This window comes from Raphanus sativus, chromosome 3, assembly GCF_000801105.2.
Source record: "Raphanus sativus cultivar WK10039 chromosome 3, ASM80110v3, whole genome shotgun sequence".
NCBI lineage: Eukaryota > Viridiplantae > Streptophyta > Magnoliopsida > Brassicales > Brassicaceae > Raphanus > Raphanus sativus.
The window spans coordinates 10,330,282-10,342,477 of NC_079513.1; the positions used below are offsets into that span (position 1 = coordinate 10,330,282).

At 34.7% G+C, this 12,196-nt stretch overlaps 2 protein-coding genes and 1 pseudogene across 2 annotated transcripts; all 3 read right to left on the reverse strand.

The window, feature by feature from the left end:
- Window positions 1-202: 202 nt before the first annotated feature.
- LOC108846674 (short-chain dehydrogenase reductase 5-like) lies at window positions 203-1,062 on the reverse strand (annotated as a pseudogene).
- A 1,226-nt stretch (window positions 1,063-2,288) lies between these two features.
- Window positions 2,289-3,251, reverse strand: LOC108845183 (short-chain dehydrogenase reductase 3a). Its single transcript, XM_057006303.1, has 2 exons — window positions 3,238-3,251; window positions 2,289-3,103 (listed from the first exon to the last, which is right to left on the reverse strand). Exons 1-2 carry the CDS (start codon window positions 3,249-3,251, stop codon window positions 2,323-2,325), a joined length of 795 nt encoding a protein of 264 aa, XP_056862283.1. The 3' UTR covers window positions 2,289-2,322.
- Window positions 3,252-7,413: 4,162 nt separating this feature from the next.
- On the reverse strand, window positions 7,414-11,026 carry LOC130510197 (boron transporter 1-like). The gene is made up of 12 exons (XM_057006603.1): window positions 10,536-11,026; window positions 10,364-10,446; window positions 10,100-10,292; window positions 9,887-10,025; window positions 9,652-9,817; window positions 9,414-9,580; window positions 9,165-9,338; window positions 8,988-9,083; window positions 8,771-8,902; window positions 8,381-8,700; window positions 8,040-8,307; window positions 7,414-7,968 (listed from the first exon to the last, which is right to left on the reverse strand). The coding sequence occupies exons 1-12, from the start codon at window positions 10,637-10,639 to the stop codon at window positions 7,699-7,701; spliced, it is 2,112 nt and encodes a 703-aa protein (XP_056862583.1). The 5' UTR covers window positions 10,640-11,026; the 3' UTR covers window positions 7,414-7,698.
- Window positions 11,027-12,196: the final 1,170 nt, after the last annotated feature.

Genomic DNA, 12,196 nt, shown 5'->3' on the forward strand with positions numbered 1-12,196 from the left:
TTTTGTAATACCCGAACGAGACTTAATTTTCTAACCTGAAAAACCCGATATCCGAAAAACCGACGGATACCTTAATACCCATACTTATTAAAAAGATACAAAATCAATAATCTCATTCCGTGCAAGGCACGGTTATTACCTAGTTATGTTATTTTTATTACGCCTACATAGGCTTAGAGTTTGAAACCACACTTCTTTTATTTTAAAGAGGCTTAACGACGCTAAACCCACCATCCAGAACTAGATATGACCACTGATATAAATAGAATCATCAGAAGCAAGAAACAAAGCAGCCTCCGCCACGTGATTAGGTTTCAAAACAACACCTTTCAGAATTCCCATCGCTTCGCAATATCCCCACCTGCTTCGCCGTCTCCTCATCACGGCTAGTCATCCCCCGTCCGCCACCGCAAACGGCGCTACGCCGTTACTCTAATCCCATGTTTCCCCAACTCACCAAGCTGACCTAATCAGCCCTAAGAGCCCATGCTTCGACGCTGTGTATCCATGAGGTCCCTGACCACCAATCTCCGCCGTAACGCTAGTCGTACAAACTATTGAACCACGTGTGCCACTAGCAACCATGGCACGTGCTGCATGTTTGATAAACACGCAGCCGCACCGCGAACGTTAACCGCCATTACACGATCAAAATGTTCGAGATTCAAGTCGAGATGCTTCCTGGCGTGTCTAAGACGCCGGCGTTGCTGAACAGAACGTCGAGTTTTCCATGCTTTTTCGACGGTGAACTTAACAGCATTCCTCTACCTCTGTCTCGTTTGTGACATCGCATTGTAATAACTTGCTTTGTTTTACCAATTGAAACGGCGACGTTCTGGCCTAACTCCTCTTGTATGTCAACAATAACCACTTTAGCTCCGTGGTCAGTGAACAGCCTAGCAGATTCTGCTCCAATCCCGCTGGCTCCGCCTGTTACAATCACGACTTTGCCATCCAATCTTCTGTAATATAGAGATCAAGTAAAATAATTAGATAATTGTCCGATGGATTACTCAAAATATGCGTGTTTGAAAAATATAGCACTTGCCTGCTTCCTGACATTGTTAGATAGTCTACAAAGGATACAACATCAAGGATAAATATTCAATATATATATATATTAATACTAAACTAACTCCAGCAAAAGTAATTAAAAAGGTAGATAATCTTTATTTCATTTTTTGGTAAAATAATCTTTATTTCATTTGTTACAATTTATAACTTCATTAAAATATCCTTGTTCCTTAAATTACACATTATATTTTTAAAACTGAATCTGCATATTTTTGAAAAATTTAATCTAAGATATATCTGATATTATAAATTCATAATTTTTCTCTTAAAGTTTGATATATATATATATATATATATATATAATTTCTCCCACCTATGATAACACATATTCTGCTTGCTACATATTAATATTTTAAAACATTTTTTCTTGATAAGTTGCATTATTTTTAGTATAAAGTAAATAGTATAAATCTATTAAAATTTAGGGTCATTGATGAGTATACAAGGAAAAGTACTAATTTATAGATTTTAATAAATTTTCAGTGGCTCATATGGTAAAACTCAGCCAAGTTCAAATCTCTTCCACTGCATATTTAATTTTTTTCATCAAAAAAAGTACTAATTTATAGATTTCTAGCTCAAAATAATTATTGACACGTTTAGCAAAATATCGGATTCTAGCATCGTAAGTTAAAAACTACAATTTGTACATTTATTATGAGACGTCTCATTTTTTTCCTCTTATTTTTTTTAATGCTGATTTATTATGATATTACAATTATTAGGAAAATTAAATAGATGATTTGACAACTGACAATATTACATAATTGTATTTATTTGCACCATATTAAAAATCTCTTGTAATCATTTCTTTTATAATCTGCATACTAGCCTAATAAATAATGTTTTCTCTGGGATTTGAAACCTCGATTTGAGATAATTTGCAATAAATTGCATAGTCTGGAACTTTTAGTTGTATTTATTTGCACCATGTCGAACCCCAAATCTGAATATATAAATCTTTAGACTTTAACCATTAGGTTATGCTGTTTCCACCGCCTTATTATTTAATTAGTTAGTTTATGGTTAGCAAACTAATGTTATAACTTTCTATAATGTGTTCCTCTTATTTTATTCATATATATGTATCCTTATCGCAACATATGATAGATATTATCTTGATCAGCACAAATATGATCTTGTATTTGCTTGATACCCTTTATTATTATTATATTTATCTCAAAAAACACCAGATTATTGAAGTCCCGATTGGTGAAGAAAAGCGACATAACAAGAAAATGCCTGGTTTTATTGTTTAGAAAAGTCCAAATCCACGTTCTTAACGACAGTATAACCGCCATCAACTACGAGGTTATGGCCACTAACGTAAGCCGAATCATCCGAAGCCAGGAACAAAGCAGCCTGAGCAACGTGGCCAACCTTAAGCACCACCCCTTTGAGAATCCCTGTGGCTGCACAATATTCCTCCAGCGTCCTCGCAGTTTCCTCATCGGAGCTATTCATCCTCGTCGCCACCGCATACGGTGCAACGCCGTTAACTCTAATCCCATATTTTCCTAAATCCCCGCAAGCCGACCTAACCAGCCCAAGAAGCCCATGTTTTGACGCCGTGTAAGCATGAGCTCCCGAGCCACCGATCTCTGCGGCACAACTCGTCATACATATTATGGACCCACGCGTGCCTTTCTCCACCATGGCTCGTGCAGCGTGTTTTATAAACGCAGCCGCACCACGAACATTTACCGACATTATTAGGTCGAACTGTTCGAGATTAAAGTCGAGGACGCTCCCCGGCTGGTCCATGATGCCGGCGTTACTTAATAGAACGTCTAGTTTTCCGTACTTTCCGACGGTGAACTTAACGGCGTTCTCCACTTCCATCTCATTTGTAACATCGCAGTGATAGTAAGTAACCTTATCTTCTCCGATGGAAAGGGCAACGCTCAGACCAAGCTCTTCTTGTACATCGACGATGACCACCTTAGCTCCGTGCTCAGTGAAGAGCCTAGCTGCTTCGGCTCCAATCCCACTGGCTCCACCTGTTATGATTACGACCTTGCCATATAATCTGCTGGTTTAATTTTAACAGTTACATTCACGGAATATATTAATCGTCAGCAAAAGGTTGTGTATACTAACCCTAAAAACATGTATAGGTGTTTATAAATACTTGAGAAATGATTAAATGAATGAAGCACTTGCCTGCTTCCGGACATTGTTGATGGATTTCAGTTTTGCTACACCTAAATAACTTTTCAAGGCTAGTATTTATATACTGAAATCCATAGCATGCATTATTGACCATTCTTTCTATTAATATTTTGAAAGAAACTATATGCATCAAATTATAACTGAAGATATGATTTTCAAAATAAAATAATGCATTCGATTATCTAAGCAGTATAAACACATTTAGTAATATCAAATATTGTGTACAACTTTGAGAGGAAACTGACGGATTTTGTTAGGTTTCAATTCAAATTAAGCTAGACGGAAGATGATGTTATATTTGGAATTTTAGCTTATTAAAAGTTAACTTCAAATCTGATCAGCTATTTTGCTTTGTTAGGAATGAAAGTGTTACCGTCGATTGGTATCCAGTGAGCTAGTTACCAGTTAATAGGTTATTTACATGAAAGTGTTACCGTCGATTGGTATCCGTAGCACTACTTTTCACGTCCTTCTCAGTGAATAGCAGACGCTGCATCCAAGTCTAAGGGGTAGCAAGTTTTGGCACTAATTCAATTTAAATAAACAAAAGTAGTAACACTTTCCCCGTACTAAACATCGCAAAGAATATTCACATGTTCGGGGATGGTCATAAAGGAAAAATATAGTACAAGAATTCTAATTGTATTTTGCTCGTAAGAAAATGTAATTGGCGCAGAATAAGAACTCCACTTGAAAATACCATCCAACGAATTGTCTTCCCAAACTTGAAGAGATGTAGATAAACTATAGGCAACCTATAAACGAAATACAGAACCGTATACACAAAAATGCGAGCACGTACAATTAAGTGATTAACATTACATACATACAACATATATCACTTGGTTTTTGTTTTTATTGTGTCAGTTTGTGTCAATAAATAAACTTAAATTTCTTCTAGCTGTATATGAGTTATCTCTACCTAATCGCCTCGTGAGTATAATACTAACATTGCCTTTTATATGGAAAGGACAATTAGTTATTTTAATTTTAGTAAACTTCCATCAAGATGTTTAAGATCCGTCGCCTAATCAATAGTGGAAATGTCTTTCGAACGTGAAAAGTCTAATAAAACCAGTACTTGTCAAACGTTAAAAGATCCTCAAGAAAAAACACCATTGACTGGCACTAAAATCTTGATTGTTTGTTAGGTGTGCGTCTTATTCTACAAATATTGTGTTTATAATTTTTTACTGTGTTTATAATTTGTAAATGTGTGTCAAATAAAATATAGGGAAAATTGATTTTTTAACCCAAAAAATAATAACTATGTCATTTTAGTCTAATCTCTCTTGCTTTATATCTTATTAGACTAATTTTTTTAAATGACAATATTGCCCTTAAATTTCAATTAAAATTTTGAATTACAATTAAAAACTAATTTTGAATACTAAAATATTTTTTTTACTAAAAGAATTAAAAACTTAAATTAAAAATCTCAAAAGAGTTTCGAAGTTAAAAAAATTAAAATTAAAACTATAATTAAAAGAAAAATTAAAAATTTTAAAAATTTCAAAAAATAAATTCGAAATTACAATTAAAAAAATAATTTTGAATATTAAAATATAATTTTTACAAAAGGGTGAAATTAAAATCTCAAAAAATTAGAATTAATATATCACGATCTTTCTATTTATTTTAAATCGATTTTTGAAACGATTTTCTATTTTCTTTTCTAAAAACGAATTTCTTTTTTTTTTAAAGATTTTTCTAAAAAAAAGTTTTTTTAAAAAAAATCGATTTTTATTAATAAATAAGAAAACAAAATATTCTCAAATATTCTCTTATAATATTATCCTTATCTGTAGAACATGTATTCTAAAATAGGTAGAATATATTAAACATGTTAGAAATCGATTTCTACTAATTTTAGATTTATATTAATATGTAGATTCTGATTTCTACATGCTTTAGATTTATAGCAATGTGTAGATTTCGATTTCTACAGGTTTTCCATACCCACAATCTCCATTCCGTGAGACGGCCGGTGCATTAATTATTTTAAGACCCGAAACTCTTGTTTATTGACCATGTAATCACCACATGATATTTGCTAAGATGTGGCCTCACTCACAAAATATCGTGAATAATTTTCCGATAAGTCACTCATTCTTTTACTACTCCAGCTCAAGCACGTTTAGCTCTGAAGTTTTTTTCTAGATGTATGACTGGAAGGCAATTGCATTTTGATGTAATATATCCAAATCAATTCTTTTAAACCTTTTCATATATTAAAAATGGGATGTTACAATTCATCCTCTTTCACAGAATGTGTCTTCGTCGCGGCATAAGATCACTACCAATGTTAGTGAGAACCCACACAAGGGCTCCACACAAATATGGGTTGGATCTAATACCACTTGTAACGTCCGTGCATCCACGATTAATGGGCTTCGCACACCTGTTCACTCGGCATGTGGACTCTATTCCTTGCAAAGGATGGTGCATTAATTTTTTTTGAGGCTCGAAAATCTTGTTTATTGACCATGTAATCACCACATGATTTTTCTACGTGATTTAATATTATTCACAAGAACCGAAAATCACTTTCTTGTAGGTCATCCATATATCTACTACTCCAGATTAAGTACCCTTAACACTGGAGCTCTGTATAGATGTGTGATAGAAAAAGACGTGTACTTTTGTGACATCGGTAACTAAATCAATTATTTTAAACTTTTTATATATCACAAACCGAGATGTTATAGTTGCTTCCAAATAAGTTTGTTTTATAGTTTGTATTTGCATCTATATACAACATATATATGATAAGTTGTTTGTTTTTGATTTTGTAATAGAATTTGAATACTACGAGTTAAAAAGAATTTCGGACAATATCATAATTGCGCAAGAGATGTTCCATGCCTTAAAAACTAAGCCGAGCGGAAGGAACAAAATGATGGCCATTAAAACAGATATGAGTAAAGTATACGACCGAATGAAATGGTCGTTTATTGAGGCTGTAATGCAAAAATGGGCTTCTTTGAGGTATGGATTACCTGAATTATGAAGTGTATCACATCGGTGAAATACAAAGTACTCATGAATGGACAGCCAAAAGGAAATATTGCTCTAGAAAGAGGTTTACGTCAAGAAGATCTTTTGTCTCCTTTAGTTTTATTTTTAAAGCTACAACAAAAAAAATAAAGTAATTTTTTTTCTTATGTATTTTAGGTAAAAAACTTAAAGCTTTTTTTATAGGCTGTAGAATCTGTAAAATAAAAAAATATCTATAATATCAAATAAATTAAATAATCATAATTAAAAACATCTATAAATATTTAATTCAATTTTGGGTGTTTTTAAAATTATTAAAATATTTTAAATAACATAATTATATTATTTACGTATCCCATTTTAAATAACAATAAACTTTGATAATTTATAAAAACTATTAGTATAAATTATTTAATTGATAAAAGTTAATTATTTTATATATACGTTACATATTTCACATATTTTATTTTAAAATATCTACATCTTATAACTTACAGCTACAACAAATTTAACTACAACAAAAATTTCTACAAAAAAAATATACAGTAACAACTTTACTGCTACAACCAATTTATATACAGCTAAACTTTTACATTTAAATTTTCAAAACCACAGTCGAACCAATCATCACCATTATTTCTAGAAACCTATCCAAAAATTACTAAATGCTTTCCAACTTTATAATGTATAATTTAGGTTTAAATAAATTTATATGTTTGATTAAGTACCAAAGGACATGATTAAGTACCAATATGTGTTTGACCCTTGTATTGTTTTATATGTAAAGTACCACAAGGACATGATAAAATTTCAACCAGATAGCCACTCTCTTCATGCTCATATGCATTTGCTACCAACACATTCTACAAAGTTAAGGATTACATGTGCATGATCTATCCACACATGCAAATCAACTGTCAGTAAATTAAATACACTATGATGTTACGCTTACATACATACGTTTATTTGGTTCATACATGAATAAATCCGGTAAGGAAAACAAGCGTGGGAAATAAATCAAAAGGGAAAGCGTGAATTATTACATGCAGTTTAGAAGCATGTACTGTCTTTTTCTAAATTCTTTTTGTCAGTACTATCAATGGAAATACATTGTAACAACTATTCTTTTCTGATGAACAATGTAGCAACTAGCACGATTGTTACAGCCGATCATATAAACTTATCGTTGAAATTTAAAATCTTTTACATATTTGCCTCGCATCATTACATATATTACGATATAGGTAAGATTTTACAGACTCAACTCTCAAGCGTCAAGATCAAACACCAGGTAAGGGGCATAAACACACAAACACACAATAACCAAATAGAGATTCAAGAAGCTTTTTGGGGTTTTTTTCAAGAACTAAAGATCAAATTAATTAACTAGTTAAACACTCAGCCTCATTGGGGTTTTGTCTTATTGAGCTTCTTGAATATGTATAGTCTCTCAGTTCAGTGAGAGCACTGGTTCAAAGGACTCCTCCCATTACTCGGCGGTTTAGGACTATTCCCGACAACTCGAGGACTCATTTGACCCAACCTGAGTTCACCCACTCGTGGACTAAACACTTGAGACAAACTCCTGTTATTGAGTGGAGTGGAATTCGAACTCGTGACCTTAGGACTACTCGTATGTCTAAACTCTCCTCTGCTTCGTGTAATAACCTCATCAAGAATCTCTGAGTCTCCTGGATACGAAGTTGTCGATCCAATCTCCGTTTCCTGCTACAAACCAAGTATTAAAAAAAAAAAAAAGAAGCTAAAGTAGATAAAAATAAGAGTAACTGGGTTACCGCTGCGAGATTAAAGGGTAAAGCTGGAGCTTCTTCATACTCTGCTGCGTCTAAGTCTTGAAGATGAGCTCCTTTGAAGAATCTAGGGAGGATGTACTGTCGTACGGGAATCAAGAACATGATCATTAAAGGGAACATAACTCCTGCAATTGGAATCCACGTGAGGCCAAAGCAGACTAAGAGATAAGTCGTCTGGAAAATAGTGAACGTTGCAATCGTCTTGAATGGAACTGTTTCAACGAATGTTGCGTGGTAATCTTCAAGAACTCTGCCAAAAACAGAAACGAATGAGCCACAGAAAAAAAGAGAGGCCTTGAATGAGAGTGGAGGTTTTAGTTTACTTGAAGCGACGACTTGGGGCTGTGAAGAGAAGCAAGATTCTTTCCCAGAACTGGTTTCCTGGTAAGCTTTCGATGGCCATGAAGGCAAAATAACCCCAAAGGACTGATGTTGGAATCATCTTAAGGATAGGCATAGCAGCAACGCATCCTCCAACCATTGTAGACTGAAGGAAGTTGCTTACCCTCTGTTCTTTGACTTCCACTGGTAACAAATCATCAATCTCCTTCTCTATATCGAACAGAGTTTCATCAACCGGAGCATTGAGGTTTCCGGTGAGTGTAGTTGCTTGGATTGTTGATTCTTTCAGTTCTTTTAAACCCTGCAAATGCAAAGAAGCTATTCTTAGTTATGTCTTCTATTGGAAATAAAAAAAGGAGAGATACTCTTACTTGAGGCTGCTGGTATACTAATGGTGTTTGCATGTGATGATAAGCTTCTTGCATATTGTTATAGAGTTGTCCCAAACTCGCATTCGTTTTGATGCTTCTTCTTGCTGTTGCAACCAGTCTGTTACGAAGCAACTGCAAAGAGAGCCAAGCTTGGTTGGTCTCAGAACTCAGGAAAAAATCATGGGGGAAATAGGACTGTGGTGAGTAGTAACGTTACCTGATATTTAAGAGTTGCTAAGCTCTTGGTATGCATTGGAGATTGAGGAATGACACCATTTGATGGAGGGATTCCGAGTAGACCACACATTAATGTCTGCAATGATTATATGACCAGTAAGCTCCCAAAGAGAAAAATATTGAGATATGCAAGTCTTTTCTTTCTCCACATGCTTACCAGGAACCCAAGAAGAAGCAAGTCGTAATGGTAAGAAGAAGGTTTCCTCAAATTGAATTCTTTCTGCTGAGCAAGCTGTGAAGCTACGCTATGATCAAAGTAGTAAAGCACAGCAATCATTGACGCTGGAATGAAAGCTCCAATTATGTGGACGGTTGGAACATCAAGCATCTCCTGAAAAATGTTCAAGTCATTAGACATTTATAAGTCTGTCAACTCTTAGTTGAACGTAAAGGTAAAAGACAGAACCTTTACAACGGTCCAGTTTCCATAAGCACCAGGGGACCAAGGATTAGGGCTAAAAAGTCGCCGGGGGATTCCTTTTGGAACATCTCCTGCTGGAATGTAGGAGACACCAGTCCACACTAGCACCATGAGTGGTACACCATAGTCAGCTATTAAGCTTCTGAGCCAGCCTGCATCAAACTGAGTCAGTTAGATGTTTCATCTGAATACTAAAAGAATCTAAGCTTAGTCACTCACATACCAGAACCGTACCGCCATGATCTGGCTTTTCTGCTTCTAAGTCCAGTTAGAAGAAGGCCAAAGGAGAGAACCAGAGCAAACATCCCATTAGCAAACCTCCAGGAAGGTAAGAACTCCTTGAGCTTCTGATTCTCCCGGTCGGGGATGCGAAACTCATCCACTAGCCCCTGGATCAATCAAATCAAATCAAATGCATTAGAGATGAAAACAAACATGGTGGTGGGAAAGGTTACTACTTTGATGGCTTGTTGCATGAAGAGCATAGCAATAAGGAGTCCAAACAATTCGCCAGCTACACGGGTGAACCTATTGATGATGGAACAAGCTCCACATATAGCCATCACAAACAGCAACAAAGCAGTCCAAACACAAACCCTACCACAGACACGCATTCTTAAAGACATGGTTACTATTTTAAGCAAATCAAAAACCACAAAGAGGACTCTTACCATCCAGACCAAGCCAAGAAGAGGTTTGGTCCGAGTTCAGGTCTGGCCTTGGCAAAGTTAAACATGAAAGTATACATGATGACAGTTGGCTCAGCAACACCGAGTATAAGCAGTGGCTGACCTCCGATAACGGAGTGAATGATGCCGCAGATGGCGGTGGATGCTAAGGTCTGAACAGCCGTGAGAACTCCATCTGCCAGATTTTCCAAAATCAAATATTTGATAAAAAAAGGTGGAAACTTTGTTGGTTGAGAAGCAACTTACCGGTGCTTCTTTCTAGTTGTTCACCGAAGGAGATGACAGGAATGGCAGAGGCGAAGAATATGTAAGTGGTGGGAGCCAGAATCCTACCCAATTAGAAGAAGAAGATTATGTAAATATTCATATAGAAGAATCAAATGGAATATTCATTCCTTCATCGGTAAAATTAATTTACCTGAATCCAGCCTTGAATCCTCCGGTCCAGTCTTGCTTATAGCACATGAGTCTGCCTTTCATATCATTCTTGATTCCTTCAAACGGCACGAAAGTCTCTTCCATAGTCAATTTGGTCAAACACTTTGGAGTTCTTCTCTCTCCGAGGAGGTTAAAAGATCTGAGCTCAAACCCGGTTCAAGGGGGAAACAACTCATAAAACTACTTCAAACCGGACAAACCCATTTCGAAGAACATCTCTCTCAAGTCGAGGTTAGCGAAGAGCAGGAGTGAGGAGTTCTGTGAGAGGAAGATTGAATCTCGATGAAGAAACTTGGGAAACGATACATGGATCCAGTTTACATGTTATCGAGAGAAATCAATTGAACAAACAAGTGTTTTTTTTTTCTTTTTAATTTGGATCACAAGAAAGTGGTAAGTCGTTGAATTTACATCAAGCTTGCAATGTATACTGTGTGTGTTATGTCTGACGGTGGCAACTGACAAGGAAGAAGAAGCTGAAGGGATCCTTCTATTTATATAATAAGCTACTTCGAGCAAAATAAAAATCCAGTGTTATTATTTATCAAAAGAAAATAATTATATATAAACACAATTACACGACTTTTGCAATATCTCGGGATAATATTATTTAAACATTATTTTGCTTAAGTAAGTTTTGTATATATTTGAAATTTATAAAAAATTTGATAATTAATTTTGTATAAAAATTGATAGAGTATTTTTGATTGGCAAATAATGTAAAAATAATATTAAATTTTGTTTTGTTATATTAATCAAAAATACCAAAAATAAAAATTAATTAACTATTATTTTAATAGATGATATGTCTTAATTATGATAATTTTTATCTTATATTAAATATTACTTCATTGTAACAAACTTTAACTTGGCTATTTAAAATAAAATAATACATGTTATTAACTTTACGGTATATACAAGTTCGTATCATATAAATATTAATAGAGATTATTATTCAAACTAACTATTTAGTTAAAAGTATTTAAAATAAAATAAATAATCAAAGCTATTAATTAAAATTAGTGTAAATATAAAGTAAAATTATCTAAAATCATGATAAATGTGACAAATAAATAATTAAAATCATTTCTTAAATAAAAGTATATATATATATACCAACCAAAATATATATATTAAAATACAAATTAAAATAAATAGAATATGAAGGGTTTAGGAAAGACGAGCAAATTACGTGACTTGCGATTGGCGTAATAGTAGAGGTGTGTTGGGCCCGAATATGGCCCGGTAGCTAACTAACAAATAATAGAAGACGATGATGGGCCACGATAGGCCCATCACGAGTTCAAGGCCTAAAGAGAGCTGAGCTAGAGCCGAGGGCTGAAAGCTAAGGATCCTAACTGAAGAGGTCACGACGAAGAGGAAGCTCACGTCATAACAAGAAGAAGCGCAGGACCCAGTCAAGGGGAAGCTGTTGCGGATTCCACCTCAAGCGGAGAAGATCTCGGAGGTCGATTAAAAACAACCTAAAGAAGTTCAAGGCTATAAAGAGAGAAGGTCGAAGACCAAGAGAGGGATCCTGGGGGAACTCATTTTTTACTCAACATTCATCGAAATACTTTTATTGTAATATTCTTATAATCTTGGTATTCACCAAAGATCATCTTTTGTAACCATCCCATT

Coding starts and splice junctions, on each gene's coding strand:
- LOC130510197 (XM_057006603.1), bottom strand. CDS start 10,639: ATGGAAGAGACTTTCGTGCCGTTTGAAGGAATCAAGAATGATATGAAA. Junction 10,293..10,363: donor ACAACTAGAAAGAAGCACCG/GTAAGTTGCTTC, acceptor AAAATCTGGCAG/ATGGAGTTCTCACGGCTGTT. Junction 7,969..8,039: donor TACCCTTTAATCTCGCAGCG/GTAACCCAGTTA, acceptor GGTTTGTAGCAG/GAAACGGAGATTGGATCGAC.